The following is a 27,011-nucleotide window of genomic DNA, read 5'->3' as shown; positions in this document are numbered from 1 at the left end:
ATTTTGATGCCCTCAATCAGAAATTCCACCTATCTAGTACTATCTCTGGTGCTAAAATATCTCTCTAAATCCATCCTCCTAGGATGGATGGATGATCCCCCTAACTGGGTCCCACACTCTAGCTTCCAATGGGGAGTGTCTAATAGGATTGTCAGATACCTTGGCATCCCTTTCTCTGTCTACTCTTCGCTCAGAGACATGTGGGTCTGGGTTAGGACGAAAATTGAACATAAGCTTAACAAATGGAACAACAAGTTCCTCTCCTTAGCTAGCAGAGTTCAAGTTTGCCAGAAGATCCTTTCATCTTATAACATTTATTACTCCTCGGCTTGGATGTTTAGCAACTACCAGATCTTCGAAATCCAAAAAACTATTAGACGATTCCTGTGGTCTGATGGGAAGGGGGGTAAGAAAATGCATGCTGTTAGATGGAAATGGTGCCACATTGAGAAAAAAACTTGGTGGGCTTGGTCTCAAGGATCTTAGATGTTAGGGTATAGCTCTAGTGGCCAAGTGGATTCATTCACTTGAAGGACATGAGGCCTAGAAAGTCATGATTAGATACAACATTGAAAGAGCTATTCCAAAAAAATCCAAATCCTGGAAGTACCTCCCCCTCTCTGATATTATTGCTAGGAAGTTCCCCATTGTTGTACAAGGTACCTCTGTCTTCAAATCTATCTAGAAGGCTTGGGAGGTTGTTAGAAAATTTTTGACTGACACCGAGTTTCATACCAATGATTCTATCCATGGTGAGAGATCTATATGGTAGAATCTTCTTCATGCTTCTAAGCCTCTCGCCCTCACCCGGGGTTGTTCTACCAAGTCTTGGGGCCAAAAGGTAATCACTTGCTTTATAAACATTCTAGTGGATGATAGTCTCATTTCTTGGGATGAGCTTAGAACCAGATATGACCTCCCCCAGTCCCAAAAACACACATATAGGCTTATTCAAGATGCCTGCCTTAATCTTGGTCTCCTGAAAAACTGCCATGTGGACTCCCATAGGTTTACTTCCTTTAAGTGGCCTGGGGGCACTGTATTGCATAAAATTAAGGCTAGGAATATTTACCCTATTCTCACCTTTGATGAGTCTATTATTCATCACCTTAATAACCTTTGGTATGTGAACCTCAACACCTCGGAGTGGCACAAAATCTTTACCAAATTTTGGAGGAAGCCCATTGCCCCAAAAATCAAGTGCTTCACTTGGCTTCTGCTTATAGATAGATTGCCGCTCAAAAGGGAATCCTTCTCCTCTAATCCCTGCTCCATATGCAGAGTACCTGAAACCAACCGACACATCTTTTTTGATTATATTATTGCCAAGGAGGTTTGGTTTTTGTTTGGGATCCGGATTCCCCACTTTGTGAACACTATGGAAGTTGTTATTGGATCTGTGCAGGGACTTAATAAGGATTCTAATCTGTTTTGGTCTATCCTTTCTGCTAATATCATTTGGTATATTTGGAAAATTAGGAATGAGGAATGTTTTCAAGGACAGGTTAGATCCCTTACAGAGTCTTTTAGAAGACTCACATTTTATAATGTTGCTATGCAGATCTCCATCATCCTGGATCTGGAAAGGAACAAATTGTTGCGTTTCCTGGAAGATGGATCGGATACCATGTTTGTTGATGAGATGAGATGTGGATATGATTGGATGCGCTACGCCCAGAACTTGGCTGCCTTTGAGAGAGCACTGAAGAAATTGATGCGGGAGATCCGTGATAGCAGGGAACCCTCTTTTGAGCAGGTTGAGATGTTGTTCCAGCTCCATGGTAATAGAGATGTTGTATGGAAGGGCCAAGGGGGTGGACCACTTGGATGGAAAATCTGAACCATGTTTTTTCTTAGCTTGGCCAACTATTGAGGCCCTACTTATCTCTTTTTGTTTCATATCTGAATTGTACTTTTTTGCTATCATCCGATGTATGTGATGTAACTTGAATGCTATAGCTCTCTCTTTTTTCACCGATTTTCAATATAAAAAAAAAAAATGTTAAAAACTGACGAAATTTTTTTTTTGTGAAAAATTGATCTATTTTTTTGAACCAGAAAAATACTTAATTCCCAACAAAACTTCTGCACCCCTAAAAACTACTACCTATTAATTAACTGATAGACTATATATTATGGACATTGCTCAACAGATTTCAGTATTTCTCAGACCTGAAAATCATTCCGGCCGTGACCAATCAATATCATAGTTTAAAAATTCAGGTCCATGAGCTACATCTCACCATTATTCACATTCACCATAATCTTTTACCACAGATGGAATGTTCCCCACGCCTTTTCTTACAGTAATAAAAACAATCAATACAAGTATTAATTGATGCAAAGCTACTAGAAAAAGAAACGCTGCAACTTGGAGCTCCAATGACACTTTTAGATCTACGCCATATCTAATACCTTTTGAGACGTCTTTTCAATTCAGTGTCATAATCTTGTGATCCAATCTTCTTTACCGGCTAAGGACCACTAGCACCTATCATAAACAAATATGTCAATCTTCTTTACCCTGAGTTCGAGCTCTACTATCATCCACAAACATCAAAACTCAGGGCAAGAACAAGCTCTACTATCATCCACAAACATCAAAACTCAGGGCAAGAACAAGCTCTACTATCATCCACAAACATCAAAACTCAGGGCAAGAACAAGCTCTACTATCATCCACAAACATCAATCTCATTGACCCCAAAACCATCCAACTTCTTTAGGGAAAACTCTAGGACCATCCAACTTCTTTAGGGCAAACTCTAGTATCATCCACCCATATTGATCTCACTGACCCCAAACCTCTCCAACTCTTTAACCCTAAACTAAAGGGCAGGCACTTGGTTTTCTCAATAAATACTGAACTTGGGTAGCAAAAGAGCAAGCTGGGAATACCTGGAAAGAGATATGGAGGAGAGTTTGATAGTAAGCGTGAGCATAGCAGCGTTGTTATTGCTATGGTGGGGAACATGGGCATTGAAGAAGCCAAGGAAGTTGAAGCTACCACCAGGGCCAGCAGGGCTGCCAGTGATAGGAAACCTGCATATGCTTGGAAGCCTTCCCCATCGAAGTCTGCGAAAACTTTCACAGGAGTATGGGGAACTCATGGCTTTGCAGCTGGGCTCTGTGCCCACAGTGGTGGCTTCATCCCCGGAGGCGGCCAGGCAGATTCTCAAGACCCATGACCTGAATTTTGCCGGGCGGCCGTCCATGAGCTTTGGGCATAAGGTGATTGCAGTGAAAACTGTTTTAATTTTTTTTCAATAAAGTTTTCTAACATAAATTTCTAGAAGTCTTTTGATGTTGCTAAGATCTCTGAAGATCTATTATCTAAATTTTGTTGGGTACGCAGCCCATGAGTTTGGGACATAAAGTATCTGTTCATTTTCTTTCTATATGAGGTATACGGGATTCAAAAACCAATTATCTTTTTTATCAATATCAACAGATTGACATCAATCTCAATCTATGATCAAGTTGGTTTTGGGCCAAGCTAGGAACCAGCATAGGCATATTGCCAACGAATTTACAGTCCATCCCCATTAACCATTCCGATATTGACCAAAGAAAAAATGGGAAGTAATTATAATGATTGAGTTCAAAAACTATTTTAGTTTTTTTTTAATAATATAAGTTTTTCAACCTAAATTTTTAGAAGTCTTTTTGATGTAAAATAAGATTTCTATATAGTAAAGTAATTGTAATTCATTACCATCAATTAATGGTAATCTTAATTGATCTTTGCTCAATGCTATTCAATTTTATATGCTATTAGTATTATATACAAGCTTCTCGATTTGATTGTGTGCAAGATTTCTAATAATCAATCTTTCCAATCAAACTCTTGATCCATCTTGCATCTCCTTGAACTCTCATAATGATGGATCACGGAGTGTGATCTGAAACGTTGATGAGCATGAATTCGAGAGAGAGAGCCGACCAGTACGCATCTATCTTCGGGATAAGGGAATGTACGCATTGGGTCGGTGAGATATAAAGAGTCTAACATCGAGATTGATAAAAATCTTACACACAATCAAATTCAGAAACTTGTGTACAATTGATCAAGGATCGTATTGATTCAAAAAATTCTTGTGAATCGATACAAAACTTATCTGTATTTCAACTCTGTGTTCTATGTTTCAACTCTTTGTGTTTCTTTGAAGGTGGTGTACGGCTCCAAGAGCGTGGCCTTCTCCTCCTACGGCGCATATTGGCGGCAGCTGCGCAAGATCTTCACCACCCGTCTGCTCAGCCTCCGCCGGATCGAATCATTCAGACATGTCAGAGAAATCGAGACGTTTGCCATGGTTGACGGACTCTTTCAGAACTGTAAATCCACCGCGCCGCCACTCCTGTTAATGATAGCAGGCTGGTGGGCTTGCTTACTAATAACATCAACTGCCGTATGGCGTTTGGAAGAAAGTTTTCGTAAGAGGAGATTGATAACAGAGGATTCAAGGACATGATTCAGGAGGTTTTTTATCTCGGTGGTGCTTTTAATGTGGGGGATTTTATTCCTTGGTTGCAGTGGATGGATTTGCAGGGCCTTGTGCGCCGCCAGGAGGAGGCTCATAAGACTTTTGACGCCTTCATTGAGAAAGTTATACGTGAGCATGAGTTGCATGGCGATCGAGACGAGTTTCATGCAGTTTTCGTCCATGAATTGCTTGCCCTCACACGACTTCATGATGACGACGAGATGAAAATTACAAGGGAAACTGTCAAGGCTATCATTTTTGTAAGTAAATAGTGCATACTATTTTTGCTTTTTGTGATGTCACACATAATGAATGAACTTCAGAATTTTTTGAGATTTTTTCCGAGAATGTCTGGAATTGTTAGATTAATCTGTAAATTTCTTTTTTTCTATGATGTTTTATGGGAATGGTTTAAATCACACACACTAATCTTACATTTTTAGGTTTAAAAGTGTTAAACAATTTAGAATTGACTAACGTTTTCTAGGTTTCATATGTTCTTAATGTATGTGATCACACTAAGAATACACTTCTAAACTTAGAAGTGTTAAACACTGAGAGTTGACTAACATTCTCTAGACTTAACATGTTGCATTGTGTGCGTGGTTTAAGGCTGACTGTTTCTATGCTCTAAGATTATTCATGGTGGATGGTTATTGATTGTATAGTTTAGTTGGAGACTTAGTGAGGGAGTCAATTTCTAAAACATTATGTGAATATAAAACCTAAATTATTTAAATTATATTGATCATTAGATCTCCATCTTGATATTTTGGGTTCTAAGATTATTTATGGTGGATGGTTATTGATTGTTTAGCTTAGTTTGAGACTTAGTGAGGGAGTCGATTATTCGTCGTGGACGGTTATTGATTGTTTAGTTTAGTTTGAGACTTAGTGAGGGAGTTAATTAGACTCAATTACTTAAATTATATTAATCATTAGATTTCCACCTGTACTGTCTATTTCCATCTTTTCTTTTATTAAAATGAGTAAAGAAGTCAAAATTTTAATAGGAAAGATAAATATTGTGTTGATCTAGAAATCTTAAGCTAGAAGTGGTTAAACAACTATTCCATTTTTCAACCTTTTTAATAGAGAGAAAAGAATGGAGATGTGCTAAAGATAAACACGGAAAACAATATATTATGCATGCATGGATGATTCCACTATTTTTGGTTATGATATTCCTAGTAAGTGTCGTGTAATAGTGAATATTTGGGCCATTGCTAGAGATCCTACTATATGGGAGAAGGCTGATGTGTTCAAACCAGAGATATTTGTTGGCAACCCATTGATGTCAAAGGCCAAAATTTTGAGGTTCTACCCTTTGGATTGGGTAGGAGAGGATGCCTTGGTCAACTTCTAGGGTTTACTGTTGTGGAGCTTGCCTTGGCAAATCTATTGCATTGCTTCAACTGGAGACTTCCAGATGGAATGAATCCAAATGATTTAGATATGGTAGAGCAATTTGGGTTGTCCACACCAAGGACACAAATTCTCTTTGCTATTCCCATCCCTTGTCAAAAAGTATGATGTTGCATCTCTTATTAAGGATATACATATATAATAAATTCCTTAATATGCGATCTTTATCTGTACACATTATTCTAAGTTAAAAAGTATGATATTGCATCTCTTATTAAGAACATACTTATAATAATAAATTCCTTAATATGTGATCTTTATTGTAGGCATTATTCTAAGTTTGGAATTATTAGCGATGTTATTAGAGATTCCATTATGTATATGTATTTGATGTGTTCTTCATCTTTGTAGTTTAGATATTTCACTATCTATTATGAGTGTGAGTAGATATGTATATTTTTATTGGTTAGTTTCTTGGGTGGGGCCCCCTATAGATACCCTCAACTACTTGATCTTAAAAAGATTAAAAATAAAAAAATTTACACAAATAAGATAAGATATGTATAAAATATTAAAAACAATTATATATTTATTTTTAATTCTAATGTTTATTGAAAAATGAACTTAAATCTATTTAAAATTATTGAACTCTTTTTATTCATGTAATTGTAATATTTAATTTATTTAAATACTTTTCATAAAATCTATATATTTTATTTTTCTATTTGGCATTTCTATAAAAAAAAAATTATTAAAAGTTACAAACATATATTAGAATAGTAAATCTCCAAGTCATTGTCTTTACAGATGGGTTGTAAATCTGATCCTCGAAATCAACTATTTCAAGTATCAAGAGTATGCTTTAAAAGAAAAATTTCAGCAAAAGAAGGTATGTTTTTGGAGTTTCATCAACATTGTGTTTGTGTTTTTAAGTGGGGTAAGTGATTCTTAATTAGTTTGGTTGAATATTTATATTGAAAGTGTAATGGTTATGTTGATTGTAATTTATATAAAATGTGTTTAAGGGAGTTCTATAGTTCTATTAGATAAAGTAGGAGAGGGCGTGAACCCTACATAACAATCAAAAGGCAAATGAAGGGTTTTGTGAGAAAACCCAACATTAAGACTAACTAAAACAACCAAAAACCTGAACCAAACGAAAAGTAGAAACAAAAAATTACACACTAAAAATGACCAGACTATAGTTGAATTTATAAGTACTTTATTAAAAAAATGATACAGCATTATAAGTGTGTACTAATCATTATTAATAATTTATAGGTCTTGAATAGTAAGTGGCAAGTCTTGAGATGAGCCAAATCATTTCTGAGCAAGTTGTTTGAGGAAGCAAAGCTTCAAAAAACTATGACTTTTTCAGCCAAAATTCATAAAAAAGGGAAATCTGAAATATTGTTGTTTCCGGAGCTCTCAGTTTCCTAAACTGTTTGGTCTCATAGACGTTATTGAAATCTTTTCATTCATTTTTTTTATTATCATTTTGAAATGAATGAAATTTTAATAATATCTTTCCTATCTTTGGAATTCTTTTCATCCTGATGATGAATCACGGAGTGTGATTCGAAACGTCGATGGAATAAAAATACACACAACTGAATCCAAAAAATTTCATAAGAATATCCACATGATCAAATAATCTATAACACCAAGAATCTCAATAAAAGAACACCACGCCCATACAATCATAAAATAGACAGGCCACCCAAAGAGCCCATGAAATTTCCAACTATTTTTTAAGTAAATCCTCCAATCTAGAACTTGGTTTTTTCCATTAACTCCATTCCTTTAAATGAAGTGGTTAGACTGTTCATATTTGTTGAGAAACATGTGTCTAAACCTTGCAGTCTTTTTTTGAAAATTCCAGAATTTGTTTGAGGTAGTTTTCCACATGTTTATGCATTGGAAAATGGTTAGTGAGTTGTTAAAAACGAGTCTTGTCCATAGTAGAATATAGGTGGGCCATTTTTAGAGCCTTAATGACTCATTTTGTGACTTTTAAGAGGGTCTAAGCTAGGGGACAAAATTATGGACGGGATTACTATTTTAACCTGGTTGTTTTTCCATTTTGGAAATGTAAATGTCAAAAATGGGCACCATGTGGCATGATGGTTAAGCCCATGGTTTTGTAAAACCACAAGTGGTTTCCAGGTTGTAAAATCACTATAAAAGGAGGGCTTGGGGAGGAGTTTGATAATTGAGTTTTTTGCAAGACTGGATGCTAGAAGGAGTCTCTCTGAGTTCTAGTTGTGGTGATCCGCTCCTGTAAGAACTTGCATTGCAAGTGTATTGTAATCAGCTTGATTTGATAATACATTGTGTGAGTTTTGGAGGGTGGGGTTTTTCTTCCAGAAGGGTTTCCCCACGGTAATCACTATGTTATGTGTTCATTGCTATTTTGTTTATGCTTTATTGTGCATTTCTTGATATCTTAGTAATATTTAAGTTGAAAGTTGCATAACCGTCCTCTCAAGATTAGCGTAGGAAGCGTTTTCACACACCTTTGCTTCCTTACAAGTGGTATCAGAGTCTGGCCAGTTTTGGTTCTATTTTTTGGGTACAGGGTTTTTTGAGCTAATCAAGGTTTGAGTGGGAGCTTGTGTAGAGTATTTCATTTTTGTATCGCAGGATCGTAAAGATGGCAAGTATATCAGGGAGGATTGATGTAGAGAAGTTTTCTGGCACAAACTTTGAGATGTGGAAGCTGAAGATGGAAGATCTGTTGATTGATCGAAATCTATGGGATGCGATTGATGAGAATAAGCATAGGCCCGCAGATCTGACTTTAGCCGCACAATATGATGTGACTGATAGAAAAGCTAAAGGTCTCATTAGATTGTGTCTTGCAGACTCTATTCTGATAAATGTCCATGAAGAATCTACTGCAAAGAAGCTTTGGAAGAAGCTAAGTGAGATCTACCAAGCAAAATCACTTGTGAACAAGATCTTCTTAAGGAAGAAATTGTATTCTTTGAGAATGGAAGAAGGTGGACGAATCTCTGAGCATCTGGAAAGATTTAATATGCTAGTAACTCAGTTGACCTCTGTTGGGGTGCCAATGGATGAAGAAGAAAGATGCCAAATCTTGCTATGTTCGTTGCCAGACTCATGGGACAACCTTGTGATGGCCATAGGGAGCACTGCAGTCATCTTGAAGATGGAGGATGTTGTTGGTTCTCTACTTTCTGAAGAGATGAGAAGAAAGGTCTCTCTGAATGCCAAAGAGGCTCTGAGTGTTCGAGGAAGACCAAAAGAAAGAGGCAAGAATGAAAAGCAGCATGGTCGTTCTAAGTCCAAGAATAAGGGGAGATCAAAATCTCCTGGTAAGTCCAAGGTAATTTGCTAGAATTGTGGAAAGCCCAGACATTTCCGAAAGGACTGTAAAGAAGAAAAGAAGAAAAAGAAGAAGAAGCAAGATTTTGATTCTGAGTCCGCGAAGGAAGATGGAGATGCTTTCATCACAGCCTTGGCCACTCGTGCAGGTGACAATGCATGGTTGATAGACTCATGTGCATCTTTCCACATGACTCCTAATAGAAACTGGTTTAGTAAGTATGAAAATTTTGATGGTGGTAAGGTGTATTTGGGTGATAACTCAGTACTTGATATTGTTGGTCATGGAAGTATTCGTGTGAAATTTTCTGATGGTAGAATTAGAAGATTTGATGGTGTCTTGCATATCCCGGGACTAGCAAGGAATTTGTTATTTGTTAGCAAACTAATAGATGCGGGTATGCATGTACAGTTTTCTGAAGCAGGTGTGAAAATGGTGAGAGGTGCTATGGTAATAGCAAGAGGAAGAAGAATGGGTACATTGTACCAGCTTGATGCATGCACAGTTGAGTGCAATAGCACTTCTGATAAGACTATGATAAAGACTATGTTGGAAAAGGAGAGGGTGTCTCTTTCAATAGATGGTCGTGGTTTTTGGGTACCCAAGGGTGCTCTGTCTACCGAATCAAAGTTGCCTACAAAGAAGACCATGTTATGGCACCAGAGACTTGGCCACATAGGTGAGAAGGGTCTATAGACCTTGAAAAATAAGAACCTTGTTGATGGGTTGAATGATTGCAATCTTGAATTTGATTTTTGTGAGCATTGTATCTATGGTAAACAAAACCGCATTCAGTTTTACTCGAGTTCTCATAAGTCTTCATGTATTTTGGATCTAATCCATTCAGATGTATTTGGTCCAGTTGATGTTCCTTCTATTGGTAGATCAATTTATTATGTTTCTTTCATTGATGATTTCAGTAGAAGAACATGGGTTTATTTTCTTAAGAGTAAAACTGAAGTTTTCAGTCGTTTCAAAGAATTTAAAGCAATGGTTGAGTTGCAGACTGGAAAGAAAATAAAATTTTTGAGAACTGATAGTGGTGGTGAATTTTGCTCCAATGATTTTGACACATTTTGTAAAGATTGTGGTATTAAAAGAGAGAAGACAACTCCGTATTCTCCACAACAGAATGGAGTTGCAGAAAGAATGAATAGGACCTTGATGGAGAAGGCTAGGAGTATGCTGAGTGGAGCTGGACTAGAACAAAAGTTCTGGGCTGAAGCTGTAGCCACTGCCTGCTACCTGATAAACAAGTCTCCTACATCAGCTCTTGTTGATAAGACGCCAATGGAAGCATGGTCGGGCCACAAGCCTTCACTTAGACATCTGAGAGTGTTCGATTGCGAAGCATATGCTCATGTGCCAAAGGAGAAGCGGACAAAATTGGACAACAAAGCTGTTAAATGTATTTTCATCAGATACAGTTATGGTGTAAAAGGATACAAGCTTTGGAATCCTGTTGAACAAAAGGTATTTTATTCAAGAAGTGTTATTTTTAGAGAAACTAAGCCTTCTTCTATTACAGTGTAGCCAAAAACAAACAGAACAAAAGAAAGATGTGATTCAACTACCTACTACACCGGAGAAAGTTGAATCAAGGCCTTTAGAAAGACAAGAAGTCAAGGAGAGCTCTATGAGTTCTGAATCATCAGAGGAAGAAGAGGTACCTAAAGCTGTACCTGAACCAAATCTTGCTCAAAGGTCTACTAGACAAAGGAAACCACCTGAAAGGTATGGGTATTCTCCTGATGATTGGAGATGCATATTTGCATTGAATGCTAACATTGATGAACCAAGATCTGTAGAAGAGGCTCTTGGTATGAATGATTCAGAGTCCTAGAAAATAGCCATGGATGAAGAAATGGCAGCTCTTAAGAGGAATAAAACATGGGACCTTGTACCATTGCTTGAAGGATGAAAGCTTGTTGGTTGTAAATGGGTGTTCAAGAAGAAGATGGGTTCAGATGGAAGCATTGAGAAGTTTAAAGCACGTTTGGTTGCAAAAGGTTACTCTCAGGTTGAGGGAGTAGATTATGGTGAGATTTTTTCTCCAGTAGCCAAAATGACATCCATTAGATTTTTACTTTCTATTGTAGCAGCCTATGATCTAAAGATCGAGCAAATGGATGTGAAAATAGCTTTCCTTCGTGGAGATTTGGAGGAAGAAATTTACATGACACAGCCAGAGCACTATGTGATGAAAGGTAAAATTCATTTGGTCTGTAAGTTGAAGAAATCCTTGTATGGTTTCAAACAGAGTCCTAGGATGTGGTACGAGAAGTTTGATACATATGTGTTGAGTTTGGGATTTGTGCAATCTAAATCCGATCACTGTATATATTTTAAATCTGATGGTGATCATTTCTTGGTCATTGCCCTGTATGTCGATGACATGTTGTTTATTGGCAAAGGAAAAGGTTTGATTACAGAGTTAAAATCTCAGCTCTCGATAAAGTTTGAAATGAAAGATCTTGGTGTAGCTAGGCACATTCTAGGAATGGAGATTGTAAGAGATAGACAAAACAGAAAGCTTTGGCTAGGCCAGAGCAAGTATGTTGGTACTATTTTGAAAAGATTCAATATGCAGGATTCAAGACCATTGAGTGTTCCTATTACAATGGGAACAAAACTTTCTAGTTCACAGTTTCCTACATCCCCATTGGAGATGGAAGAGATGAGTCGAGTACCATATCAGAGTGCTGTTGGAAGTTTGATGTATGCTATGGTCTGTACAAGACTAGACATTGCCCAAGCAGTGGGAGTTTTTTCTCGTTATATGTCTAATCTAGGAAGAGCACATTGGGATGTAGTAAAAAGAGTTTTCAGATACTTGAGGGGTACTTCAGAGTACTCGATATGTTTTCATGGAACAGGAAATGAGCATTCCTTAGATATTCGAGGCTATGTGGATTCAGACTGGGCCGATGATGTTGATAGAAGAAGATCCACCAATGCATATGTGTTTACATTATTCGGTGGTGCAATCAGTTGGATGAGCAAGCGACAGGTTGTGGTCGCTTTGTCCACTTCTGAGCCAGAATATATGGCAGCTACTCATGCCTGTAAGGAAGCCATCTGGCTAAAGAGATTGTGTTCAGATATAGAGTTCAAACAGGGTGCAGTGACAATTTACAGTGATAGTCAGAGTGCAATCTGCCTAGCGAAGAACCCTACTTTTCATGCCAGGACCAAGCACATTGATGTACAATATCATTTTGTGAGAGATATGATTGAGGATGGCAAAGTGAAGCTGGAAAAGGTAGAAACTTTGGTGAATGTTGTTGATGCATTAACTAAGCCCATGAGCACAAAGAAATTCAGATGGTGTTTAGAGTCTATGGGCCTCTTGGCCCCTAGCAATTAAGTCCATGATATTTTGGATCCCCTGACTCTTGCAAGGTGTTCGACAAGTGGGAGAATGTTGAGAAACATGTGTCTCAACCTTGCAGTCTTTTTCTGGAAAATTCTAGAATTTGTTTGAGGTAGTTTTCCACATGTTTATGCATTGAAAAATGGTTAGTGAGTTGTTAAAAATGAGTCTTGTCCATAGTAGAATATAGGTGGGCCATTTTTAGAGCCTTAATGACTCATTTTGTGACTTTTAAGAGGGTCTAAGCTAGGGGACAAAATTATGGACGGGATTACTATTTTAACCTGGTTGTTTTTCCATTTTGGAAATGTAAATGTCAAAAATGGGCACCATGTGGCATGATGGTTAAGCCCATGGTTTTGTAAAACCACAAGTGGTTTCCAGGTTGTAAAATCACTATAAAAGGAGGGCTTGGGGAGGAGTTTGATAATTGAGTTTTTTGCAAGACTGGATGCTAGAAGGAGTCTCTCTGAGTTCGAGTTGTGGTGATGTGCTCTTCTAAGAACTTGCATTGCAAGTGTATTGTAATCAACTTGATTTGATAATACATTGTGTGAGTTTTGGAGGGTGGGGTTTTTCTCCCAGAAGGGTTTCCCCACGGTAATCACTATGTTATGTGTTCATTGCTATTTTGTTATGTGTTTCAATTAAATCCCCCCTATCTACTTTTAATTAAATTCAAATTTAATTAAATAGTTATCCTAAATTAAATAAATCTAATTTATTTAATTTCTCCAAATAGCAACCAAATTGAATTAAATTACTTTATTTTAATTAAATCCTATTATGCCTCCATCCACTTGCAAAATCTTAAACCCCTTTCTAATCCCTTCTAGAATCTTCTAAACACTTCTAATTAACCTAACCCCTCTTCTAAACTTTGTCACATCCCTAAGCAAAGGGAGGTCACTTCTCAAACCCTCAAAGTCTTGGATAACCATTAAAGGTTTTCAACCTTCAACCACTTAATTCCTCAAAGTCTTTGATAGCCATTAAAGGCTTCCAACTTTCAACCACTTAATCCCCCAAAGTCTCCAATAACCATTAATGGTTAACTCAAACCCTCTTACATGGTTAAAACATTTGTTTTAACTCAACCTTCATCCAACCCAAGGGTCTCATCAGGACTTTAATGCTTTGACCATGATTATCTCTTAATCATTTGCACAAAGGTTTATCCTTGGATTAACCCTTAATCCAGTGGGTAATCCTAACTTAGACTTGACCCTTACCCTCTAGATAACCATGAGGTCTTCTCAGGCCTTTAATGCCTCCAACCCCTTCTCTCAACCCAACTCTATGTTGACACTTGTCACCATTTCATTGGTGCAAATTGTGCACATGGATCCCCAGCTTTCAAACTCAACCCTTGATTGAATATTTCAATCCTGACCATCCATTGCCCTATTTTTGCTATAAATAGAGCTCTCATTCCTCCATTTTAGAGAATCCAAATTTGTAGTATCACACTTATGCTCAAATACATTCAAGCTTCCATATCATTTTTATGCTCATCATTTTAGCCTCTTTGAAATCAGGAATTAGTCTAAATATGCATGCTTAGAATAATTTCTTTATCATTTAGCTCAATCATAGACTAATATATCATGTTAGGATAGTATTTATACTAATCTTGTCATCTTATCATTTAGTTTATTGCATTTCTAAGATCATACATAGCTTAGCATACCTTTCATACTAAAACTATCAAAACATCCCTCGTTCTTGCATTTGCCATCCCTAAACCATTTTGCTAAGTGATCCAAGAGCAAAAACATTGGTTTAAGGCACATTATGAGATAGAGAACCATGGGACCCACCTTGGGAAGCTGAGTAATATGTTATTACTCCATAGCTTGCATCAAGAAGTCCTGTGTGTGTGTGTGGACTAGTATTTAACAATATTTTTACATATTAAGTTTTATTAGCCCACTTTTCCCGCATACATTTCTGGTGCCCACCATGGGGCTCGACCCCAAATATCAAATCGGTTTTTGAAACTAATCACTTTGGCAGGTCCGCGGGAAACAAGAATCAGTGCATGGGAAACATTCCCTAGCACATCCGGCTAACAGTTTAGCGCATTCCGCTTATTGTTTAGTGCGTGGAGTCTACATTATACCGTGTAAGGACCTTTCCTCATCGCATGGCTCCCTTTAATATTTTCCTGTAGGTCTCAGCATGGAAGAAAACCAGAGCAGCGCATCCAATAAACAGCATAGCGCATCGGGCCCACTATTTAGCGCATTAAGTTCATCAGCCAGCGCATAAAAACCACCTTTTAGCGCATCAAATCAGTAATTTTCCTGCAGGTCTCAATGTGGGTAGAAAATAGAGTAGTGCATCCGGAACACAGTACAGCGCATATAGATATTGTTTTAGCGCATCAAAAATATATTGTAGCGCGTACAGTCTATTCTGTAGCGCATCACAGACAAAAAAAAAAAAATTCAATTGTAACAGCAATTGAATTTAGACTTGTAGAAGTCCACCAAAATCCAGATTTTCTAACTTGTGGATCGCAATTTTGCAGGGCTCTAACAATTTTCTTGTAGGTGGAGCGGGCCATTTTTCTTTTAAAAGCAATTTTTTTTGTTGACCACCAAACCGTCGAATTTACTTTGTTGACCAAATTCATTTTCATAGATTAGAAAATCATTGCTTTGCACGGATAAAATAAACACCATATTTTCGTGGAGCAACATCTCCACATAGATTTTAGCAAATCATTGAATTGAAAGGATAAAATAAACCAACTTGATTGCTTTGTCTCGAAAGTGGAAGGAATATGCTCTCCCCTTAACTAGGTGATCAAAAATCCAGACCACTCTTATAGCTTTCTTTACTTCAAGCAATAAAACCTTTAGCAGGTCTGCCTTCCCAAGGAGTTGCAATCAACTCTTAAAGCCGTTTATGGCCGGTGTGAAGGGAATGACCTAAGTGGGGAATGACTTTGATGCCAAGAATTCCAACCCACTATAATCAAATGTGGAAAGTGACGAAAGTCCTTTTCAACGGTTGCGCGCAGTGATTAGCCTTCCCCCAATATCCTTGAGATACGTAAAGCCTTTGTTCTAAAGGTTGGGAAGCCTCCTGAAGGAGTTTATCACTCACGACCGAACCGGAAGCCTGATTACGAACCATAGAAATAGAAACTTTGAACCGAGTCAGTAACTAGACATTTATAACATCATAGTGCAAGGGTGGGGAAGAATCCGCCCCCAAGATTACTCACCATATATCTCCCAAGATAACTACTCAACTGTGAAGCGATTCACTTTGAGTTAATTTCTGGCAAAAGGCAAAAAAACGGGCGCCCTCTAGGGGGTGACACGGCTGTTTGAGCTGACGGAGTATCGAGACTAGTGGGCTATGATGTTATTTATGACTCTTGACTAAAGAGTCTATCTCAAGTGTATTATTTGTATCAAACCTGTTAAAACATTGGGGATTTGAACACATCCTCGTAGAACATACACTTTTTGTTAGATTAGGCAAAATGGTTGTACTTTTTATGCCGTGTTTGCATTTATTACTCCACAAAATCATCTATAAAACTTGAAAAATTTGCAACAAAATTTCAAAATTCACCAAAATCGACCAAAGGAAAAATCAGGGCAGTTTAGCGCATAAGAGCAACTTCTTAGCGCGTGGAATACTTCTATTAGTGCATCCAAACCACTAGTTAGTGCGTTGGTTCAAAACAGTAGCGTTTTCATCTCACAGCAAAACAGTGTAAAATCTTTTTAGCGCATTAGCATAACAGTCCAATGCATGGAAGCAACAGCTTAGCGCGTGAAGATAAAAAATTAGCGCATAAAATCCAACAGTTAGCACGTAACAAACCCAGAATAGTGCATCCAACTGTAAAACAATTTTAACAGTCCACAAATTTTAGCGCGTGTCTGGGGGCAGCCTAGCGCGTGTGCTTGTTATTTTAGCACATTGAAGAATTTTAGTAGCGCATGTAGACTCTGTTCTAGCGCGTGATCAAAAACAGAAAAATAGAGAGCAAAACCGGAAAAATTTTGAAAATTTCAAAAATATTTTTAGAAGCATTTTTCATCAACATCATTTTTTTTCATCAAAACAGAGTGACAAACAAATCATTAAAACCACTTCTTAAGCTAAATTTGTGTCAAAACGAACATTGTCAAAATCCTAAACGAATCACACCATAAAGGATGTCTCTCCTATCATAATCCGGAAATCTCATCATCAGTATCAACAGGATCCTTTACCATCTTACGGATTTTTATCTCAAAACACTTGTTTAAAAAACTTAAATTGTCAAATCAAGTTTCCAGATCGGGAGACTTTTAATCCATATCCTTTGACACACTTTGTCGTGAAGGGGCATCTAAAAGCCTTCACTTTGATAGAGTAAGATTTGAAATTTTCAAAACAAGAATCAACTGAATCCAAACCAATCAAAGGAAACCATTGATCACTCATGCATGACTAATCCTCATATTCTAAGAAGAAAGAACCTTTATCGCAACATCACGTTGAAGAAACAATAACCTAGTTTTGCCAAATTCATCAAGAGAAACAAGTTTTTATACATCAATCGCCAACTCTTCAAATCTCATCGGGTATTCCTTTATCACATCAAACGTTATATTCAAAACAAATCTAGCGAATTTGATAAGGAACCCTTGAAAACAAGAGCATACTGTCAAAAGTCTGCTTTTAATCAAACCATAAACCTCAAATGATCCATAAGAAAGATCAACGAGGAGCACATCTTTGAAATTCTTTCAACCCTCTATCTAAACATCTTTCCAAAACTATTCTTCTATCATTTCCTTTATCTATTTTGGGTCCTTTTGTTCCAAAATTCAATTTTCCTCCATCTCTTCATCACTTCTCAAGTACCAACACTCATCATGAAAACATTTCTATCTATCCTTGCACAAATCTTCAAACATTCTATCTATTATCCAACACCTCTTTTCTATCCTTCCATCCCTTTCATTCAATCATTTGCATAAATCCTTCATCTGTGAAATAGGAATTTGTGTCATTTTGTCACATACTTGCCCATGCTCAAATCTAATGTTCAGTCCTTTTCCTAGATATCTATTCATGAAATGCTTCAGAATCTGAGGTTGGTCCTCTTTAACATTTTCTTTTGGTTGGGATACACACTCAATCGAGAAAAGACCACTTATCATATCTTGGTACCGACATCTTTTGATTACTATATCTCATACACTTAATCGATTGCTCTAAATCATTGTGATCTCTTAAATTGAAGACATGGCTAGTGAAAAATCTAAAATCTTGCTTCAGCGCCACTGTAATTATCAGACCCATGTAAGTTTCATCACTTACAAGCCAATGCAAGAAAAATAAAGAGAAAAAAAGAAGTATCAAAAGCATGAGCAAGAAAATGAATATCAAGAAAAGCAAAAAGCAATGAAATGCAATATCAAAATGATTGGCTATGGGAACATGCAAGTAACTCCATCGGGGCTATGGACACCTGGCTGGCAATGGAGCAATATTTGTGAGATTACAACGATAACCTCGTCGGGGCTATGGACGCTCGTTGGCAACTAGGCTCTATCTAGGATGCTTTTGAAGTCAAGGTAACTCATGTAGCTAGCCATGTTGGATTCTGAAGATTACAATGATCATATGAGCCAGAATGAATCCACTTGCACACACATGGGTAATCAAAGACTCAGTACCTTGATCCAGTTTGGGATTCTTATTCCCTTTTGAGTCTGTTTCCTAGTTGCTAGAAATGTTTAGTTGAAATTTCTAGAGGTTCTAAGTGTGGGTTGCGTCTCTATCTTTGAAAAGCTTGAGAACACTTATTCAGATGATGCTAAATATTGTGACAATCTTACATATCACCTCTTTGAAAATGGAAACCTCTATGCTTGGGGGAAAAGTTAATCCACTCTATTCTTCCTACCATATCTCCCATGTCCTCTAATCCATATCCCTTATCCTATCTATTCATTTCTTCTATCATCCAATTCTTTCTACAATCTTGCTTCACTCTAATCCATATCCCTTATCCTATCTATTCATTTCTTCTATCATCCAATTCTTTCTACAATCTTGCTTCACTCTAATCCATATCCCTTATCCTATCTATTCATTTCTTCTATCATCCAATTCTTTCTACAATCTTGCTTCACTCTAATTCATATCTATCTATCCTATCTATTCATTGCTTCCATCATCCAGTGCTATCTATATCCTATCTCTATCCATATCCCCTTTTTCATCCTTGATCTTGATCAAAACTATGGACAACAAATCTATTTCCACCTCAATGGTTCAGTCATCCATTCATCCATTCCTTGTCTTGATATACATTGGGGCAACCAAATACATCTTTCTTCTAATCCAAAAACTCAAAAAAATCAAAATATCCAAAAACTCAAAAAAATCAACATATCCAAAAACTCAAAAAAATCAAAATATCCAAAAACTCAAAAAAATCAAAATATCCAAAAACTAAAAATCAACAAAACAAAAATAAAAAAAAATCAAAGCATGAACACATGGACCATCCATCAAATCAGATCAACAATAGGAAAACTCTCAAAATCTGCAATCAAACTTATCACATGTCTTGTTAATTAATTCATTACTCGAAATCAACATCAACATCAAACATGTCTTATACAGGGATAGGTACACTCGAAACCAGACAGATCGGTCTTATACGGGCTACTCACACTTTGAAACCAGACATTCTTATCAATCATCGACCAAATCATAACAATGACATCAATCAGTATGACTGCTAGATTTTATTATAGTTAGCCTTATCTTTATCAATTGATGGAAATACATGTTTCACAAATCATATTGTACATATCATATCCACCCATCTGAGGCATCACCAGAAATTCACAAATGCTTATCAATCCTGGACATACTTAGTGTAGTCACTGTCCTTGGTTTATCTGAAACAATTATCCAAATAATATCCCACCATGGCTTGGTGATCAGTGTACATATCCATATCAAAGTAGTATCAATAACAAGGGGCAAAATCCTGGCCTCGCTGGGGGCATCTCGCCTTCAGGGTTTTCAACATCAGACCAAAAATGTAGCAAGACAACAAGGATCAAAACAACCAACAAATGCCAAATGACAATGCGAGAAGGCTAAACATCACAGACTTGAACTAATTTCAACTAAACAAAGATCTATTTGCAAGATGTTTTAATTGACAAGAATACATTCCAAATAGCATGCATGCTTACTTATGGTTGTTAATTTTTTCTTATCATATCTCCTAAGTGACTCAAGGATGTCTTACGACTAGAGAAGCAAGGAAGGAATGTGATGTTTTATTTGTCTTCTATCTGTGAGTGAAGTCTTTTATCATGCAAATTTTTCCTACGAAGCAATCAGGTGGCATATCGCTGAGGACATTTCAGATTTGTATGGAACAAAGGTTAACTCTTGTCTGTTTATGCAATACGCACTCAGGTCGTCCTGGTTCAATTATACCTTGACGCTTGTGCTATCTTGCAAAATCAAAAATCATGTAAATTTTTCTCAGGTCATTATGGTTCAATTATACCATTGTGCTTGTATAAATTTTCAACATACCCTAAACAAATCAATGCTCAATGATGATATATACACAGAAAGCAAACAACATGTGGTTATACAGGGATGACAAATGCAGAATGAGGATGCTCAAAAACAATTAGTTGCATATCATTTTACAATTAGTTGCATATCATATCATACATCTCATTTTCAAAATATCATTCATCATTCATCATTGCATCCCTCGCATGCATATCTATCACATCATCATGGAATCTTTCTTCACTTTCATATCTCTATCATTCTTCCAAACTATCTTCATCATTCTACCAAACTATCTTCTATCATTCTTTTAAACTATTTTCTATCATTCTTCCAAACTATCTTCTATCATGTCTTATACAAGATGTATCTTTCCCGCAACCAGATGTTTTGATCAGCTCTTATACAGGATATATCGTTCCTGAAACCAAATGTTTTGATTAGCTCTTATACAGGATATATTGTTCCTGAAACCAGGCATTTTGATCAGTCTTATACAGGATATATCGTTCCTGAAACCAGACACTCGATCATCCATGTCTTATACAGGCAATATCATTCTTGAAACCAAATGCTCAATCATCCATATCTTATATAGGCGTTATCATTCCTGAAACCAAATGCTTGATCATCCATGTCTTATACAGGAGGTGTCATACCTGAAACCAGACTTGCTCTCATTCCACTCAATCTAATCAATCTTATCAAACCCATGCATGCCATCACTATCTACTCTTATACCTTTCAAACAACATTCTTCTTCTTTCGAGAGATCATTCATGCTTTGTGTGCATGAACGATCTCCCGAGGGGGCATTATCATATCAAATCTCAACATCAAATCCAATATCAGTTTGCTTATCTACAGCACGTTCAAGATCCTATCATTTCATATCAACTTGTAAAACAACTCAAGTTATCAAAACCCATATCAAAACTTGTAACACAACTCAAGTCTCCACAATCACATAAACTTGTAAAACAACTCAAGTTTCCCACCCATATCAGCTTGTAACACAACTCAGGTTTCCAACCCATATCAGCTTGTAACACGAATCAGGCTTCACACATTGAACTTGAAACAAGGTACGCAACTCATCAAATCAAATCAAAAAATTTCAAAAAAAATTGTTTCATCTCCCGAGGGGGCATCACTATCAAATATCGAATCTGGGGCATCACACATCAAATCAAATCTAGGGCACAACTTGCAAATTAAAAGAGCGACACAAAAATTGCATTTGATCAGAAAATCACAAAAACACATCATTTTCTTTGAAATAACATGTGCACACACGTCACTTCAAAGAGGGGCAAAATGTAGACGTATAAAAATGACTATATTCCTAAATGAATATTTTATGTTCATTTCTCTATTTGATTAAATCCAATTTAATTAAATTATCCACATTCTTCTATTTTAGTAAGTAAATTACTCAATTTATTTAAATAAAATTCACTATACCCATTTAATGAATAAATCATTTTATTCAATTAAATCCCCCCTATCTACTTTTAATTAAATTCAAATTTAATTAAATAGTTATCCTAAATTAAATAAATCTAATTTATTTAATTTCTCCAAATGGCAACCAAATTGAATTAAATTACTTTATTTTAATTAAATCCTATTATCCCTCCATCCACTTGCAAAATCCTAAACCCCTTTCTAGTCCCTTCTAGAATCTTCTAAACACTTCTAATTAACCTAACCCCTCTTCTAAACTTTGTCACATCCCTAAGCAAAGGGAGGTCACTTCTCAAACCCTCAAAGTCTTGGATAACCATTAAAGGTTTTCAACCTTCAACCACTTAATTCCTCAAAGTCTTTGATAGCTATTAAAGGCTTCCAACTTTCAACCACTTAATCCCCTCAAAGTCTCCAATAACCATTAATGGTTAACTCAAACCCTCTTACATGGTTAAAACATTTGTTTTAACTCAACCTTCATCCAACCAAAGGGTCTCATCAAGTCTTTAATGCTTTGACCATGATTATCTCTTAATCATTTGCACAAAGGTTTATCCTTGGATTAACCCTTAATCCAGTGGGTAATCCTAACTTAGACTTGACCCTTACCCTCTAGATAACCATGAGGTCTTCTCAGGCCTTTAATGCCTCCAACCCCTTCTCTCAACCCAACCCTATGTTGACACTTGTCACCATTTCATTGGTGCAAATTGTGCACATGGATCCCCAGCTTTCAAACTCAACCCTTGATTGAATCTTTCAATCCTGACCATCCATTGCCCTATTTTTGCTATAAATAGAGCTCTCATTCCTCAATTTTAGAGAATCCAAATTTGTAGTATCACACTTATGCTCAAATACATTCAAGCTTCCATATCATTTTTATGCTCATCATTTTAGCCTCTTTGAAATCAGGAATTAGTCTAAATATGCATGCTTAGAATAATTTCTTTATCATTTAGCTCAATCATATACTAATATATCATGTTAGGATAGTATTTATACTAATCTTGTCATTTTATTATTTAGTTTATTGCATTTCTAAGATCATACATAGCTTAGCATACCTTTCATACTAAAACTATCAAAACATCTCTCGTTCTTGCATTTGCCATCCCTAAACCATATTGCTCAGTGATCCGAGAGCAAAAACATTGGTTTAAGGGACATTGTGAGATAGAGAACCATGGGACCCACCTTGGGAAGCTGAGTAATATGTTATTACTCCATAGCTTGCATCAAGAAGTCCTGTGTGTGTGTGTGGACTAGTATTTAACAATATTTTCACATATTAAGTTTTATCAGCCCACTTTTCCCGCATACAGTAATATAGTAGACTCACTTTCACCATAAGTATTGATGGATATAGATGGTGTCTTAGTTGAAAGAAACGCTGCAACTTGGAGCTCCAATGACACTTTTAGATCTACACCATATCTAATACCTTTTGAGATGTCTTTTCAATTCAGTGTGTCATAATCTTGTGATCCAATCTTCTTTACCGGCTAAGGACCACTAGCACCTATCATAAACAAATATGTCAATCTTCTTAACCATGAGTTCGAGCTCTACTATCATCCACAAACATCAAAACTCAGGGCAAGAACAAGCTCTACTATCATCCACAAACATCAATCTCATTGACCCCAAAACCATCCAACTTCTTTAGGGAAAACTCTAGGACCATCCAACTTCTTTAGGGCAAACTCTAGTATCATCCACCCATATTGATCTCACCGACCCGAAACCTCTCCAACTCTTTAACCCTAAACTAAAGGGCAGGCACTTGGTTTTCTATATAAATATTGAACTTGGGTAGCAAAAGAGCAAGCTGGGAATACCTGGAAAGAGATATGGAGGAGAGTTTGATAGTAAGCGTGAGCATAGCAGCTTTGTTATTGTTATGGTGGGGAACATGGGCATTGAAGAAGCCAAGGAAATTGAAACTACCACCAGGGCCAGCAGGGCTGCCAGTGATAGGAAACCTGCATATGCTTGGAAGCCTTCCCCATCGAAGCCTGCGAAAACTTTCGCAGGAGTATGGGGAACTCATGGCTTTGCAGTTGGGCTCTGTCCCCACAGTGGTGGCTTCATCCCCAAAGGCGGCCATGAAGATTCTCAAGACCCATGACCTGAATTTTGCTGGGCGGCCGTCCATGAGCTTTGGGCATGAGGTGATTGCAGTGAAAACTGTTTTAGTTTTTTTTCAATAACACTGTTTTAGTTTTTTTTCAATAATATAAGTTTTATAACATAAATTTCTAGAAGTCTTTTCATGTATCTAAGATCTCTGAAGATCTATTAAATTCTTATCTGTGTTTCAACTCTTTGTGTTCTATGTTTCAACTCTTTGTGTTTCTTTGAAGGTGCTGTACGGCTCCAAGAGCATGGCCTTCTCCTCCTACGGCGCATATTGGCGGCAGCTGCGCAAGATCTTCACCACCCGTCTGCTCAGCCTCCGCCAGATCGAATCATTCAGACATGTCAGAGAAAGCGAGACGTTTGCCATGGTTGACGGACTCTTTCAGAACTGTAAATCCACCGCCGCCGCCACTCCTGTTAATGTTAGCAGGCTGGTGGGCTTGCTTACTAATAACATGAACTGCCGTATGGCGTTTGGAAGAAAGTTTTCGGAAGAGGAGATTGATAACAGAGGATTCAAGGACATGATTCAGGAGGTTTTTTATCTCGGTGGTGCTTTTAATCTGGGGGATTTTATTCCTTGGTTGCAGTGGATGGATTTGCAGGGCCTTGTGCGCCACCAGAAGGAGGCTCATAAGACTTTTGACGCCTTCATTGAGAAAGTTATACGTGAGCATGAGTTGCATGGCGATCGAGACGAGTTTCATGCAGATTTCGTCCATGAATCGCTTGCCCTCACACGACTTGATGATGATGACGAGATGAAAATTACAAGGGAAACTGTCAAGGCTATCATTTTTGTAAGTAAATAGTGCATACTATTTTTGCATTTTGTGATGTTGCACAATATGAATGAACTTGTGAATTTTTTGAGATTTTTTTAGGAGAATGTCTGGAATTGTTAGATTAATCTGTAAATTTTCTGTTTTCTATGATGTTTTATGGGAATGGTTTAAATCACATACATTAATCTTACATTTTTAGGTTTAAAAGTGTTAAACATTTAGAATTGACTAACTTTTTCTAGGTTTCATATGTTCTTAATGTATGTGATCATACTAAGAATACACTTCTAAACTTAGAAGTGTTAAACACTGAGAGTTGACTAACATTCTCTAGACTTAACATGTTGCATTGTGTGCGTGGTTTAAGGCTGACTATTTCTATGCTCTAAGATTATTCATGGTGGATGGTTATTGATTGTTTAGTTTAGTTGGAGACTTAGTGAGGGAGTCAATTTCTAAAACATTATGTGAATATAAAACCTAAATTATTTAAATTATATTGATCATTAGATCTCCATCTTGATATTTTGTGTTCTAAGATTATTTATGGTGGATGGTTATTAATTGTTTATCTTAGTTTGAGACTTAGTGAGGGAGTCGATTATTCGTCGTGGATGGTTATTGATTGTTTAGTTTAGTTTGAGACTTAGTGAGGGAGTTAATTTTCCAACCATTATGTGAAAATTCAAACTAAATTACTTAAATTATATTGATCATTAGATTTCCACCTGTCTATTTCCATCTTTTCTTTTATTAAAATGAGTAAAGAAGTCAAAATTTTAATAGGAAAGATAAATATTGTGTTGATCTAGAAATCTTAAGCTATAAGTGGTTAAACAACTATTCCATTTTTCAACCTTTTTAATAGAGAGAAATGAATTGAGATGTGCTAAAGATAAATACAAAAAACAATATATTATAATATCATAATTACTTCATTTACTATAATTTTAATCCATTCTTTTGAATGTAGTCTCTATATGTTAGTAATTTGAATATGAATATTATTTATGAAATTTTCATTAAATGTTAGTTGTATTTTGCAGGATGTTTTGGTTGGTGGATGTGGCACTTCAACAGTGGCATTGGAGTGGGCAATGTCTGAAATATTGTTGAACCCTTCAATTGCGAAGAAAATACAAGAAGAGTTAGATAGGGTGCTGGGACCTCAACATAAATATGTAGAGGAGTCAGATCTTCCACAACTAGAGTACTTGATGGCCGTGGTGAAGGAATCATTGAGAGTCCATCCACCAGTGCCTCTACTTATTCCACATGAATGCATGCATGATTGCACTATTTTTTTTTATGATATTCCTAGTAAGTGTCGTGTAATAGTGAATATTTGGGCCATTGCTAGAGATCCTACTATATGGGAGAAGGCTGATGTGTTCAAACCAGAGAGATTTGCTGGCAACCCCATTGATGTCAAAGGCCAAAATTTTGAGGTTCTACCCTTTGGATCGGGTAGGAGAGGATGCCCTGGTCAACTTCTAGGGTTTACTGTTGTGGAGCTTGCCTTGGCAAATCTATTGCATTTCTTCGACTGGAGACTTCCAGATGGAATGAATCCAAATGATTTAGATATGGTAGAGCAATTTGGGTTGTCCACACCAAGGACACAAAATCTCTTTGCTATTCCCATCCCTCGTCAAAAAGTATGATGTTGTGTCACAACCCTCCTTTACCACCTTTTTGATTTAAATACAAAACTCTATTATATTTGGATAAACTATTGAATGAATATTGTAAGGGAATAAAAATAATAAACCACACACACACATGGAAAACACATATATATTTTTAATTGGTTATTTAATTTCCCTCACCCAAATTAAGGCACATGTTGTAGGAGGAATAAGAAGCTTCTAGAGGCTTCTCCACCACCCTTGCATGTAACTCCTCCCACTAAGCCTAATCAATTTGCATGGAGGCCAAATTGGGAGAGAATCTCTTTTTTTTCAATTAAAAATTAGGTAGTGGGAATTTGAAATTTCTTTTATAAAAGAGGTACAAGTTTCAAAATGAGTGTTGGCTATTCCATAAGAAATTCTGCAAGTTAAATTCTCCTTTGTAGTCAATTTTCATTTTCAGCTAAGATTTTGTTGGGAGGACTTCTCTTCAATTTGGAGGATCAAGGAAGACTCTACACCATTTTCAAGCACCCAGGTTCCTTCAAACTTAGTTTCGTGCATCTTATTCTTGTTGTAGATTAGATTTGATTAAATTATTTTATGAGAATGAAATTCATTTGTGTTTTGATAAGAAATTAGTTTTCAGATTTTGATAAGAAGTAGATTAAAATGTTTGATAAAAAGTAGATTAAATTGTTTGATTCATTGTTTCAGATTCTTGATAAAAATTAGTGGAGTAAAATGTTTGATAAAAAGTAGATTAAATTGTTTGATTCATTGTTTCAGATTCTTGATAAAAATTAGTGGAGTAAAATGTTTGATAAAAAGTAGATTAAA

General features: G+C 36.6%; 1 protein-coding gene across 1 annotated transcript; it reads left to right on the top strand.

Annotated features, from left to right (window-relative positions):
- The first annotated feature begins 2,658 nt into the window (after positions 1–2,658).
- LOC131034075 (cytochrome P450 CYP736A12-like) lies at positions 2,659–26,704 on the top strand. Its single transcript, XM_059215771.1, has 6 exons — positions 2,659–3,231; positions 4,170–4,466; positions 4,550–4,744; positions 23,416–23,787; positions 23,980–24,555; positions 25,587–26,704. The coding sequence occupies exons 1-6, from the start codon at positions 2,911–2,913 to the stop codon at positions 26,202–26,204; spliced, it is 2,379 nt and encodes a 792-aa protein (XP_059071754.1). The 5' UTR covers positions 2,659–2,910; the 3' UTR covers positions 26,205–26,704.
- The last annotated feature ends 307 nt before the right edge of the window (positions 26,705–27,011 follow it).

Source organism: Cryptomeria japonica, chromosome 2 (genome assembly GCF_030272615.1).
Source record: "Cryptomeria japonica chromosome 2, Sugi_1.0, whole genome shotgun sequence".
NCBI lineage: Eukaryota > Viridiplantae > Streptophyta > Pinopsida > Cupressales > Cupressaceae > Cryptomeria > Cryptomeria japonica.
This window is presented reverse-complemented; position numbering and strand designations above follow the sequence as displayed.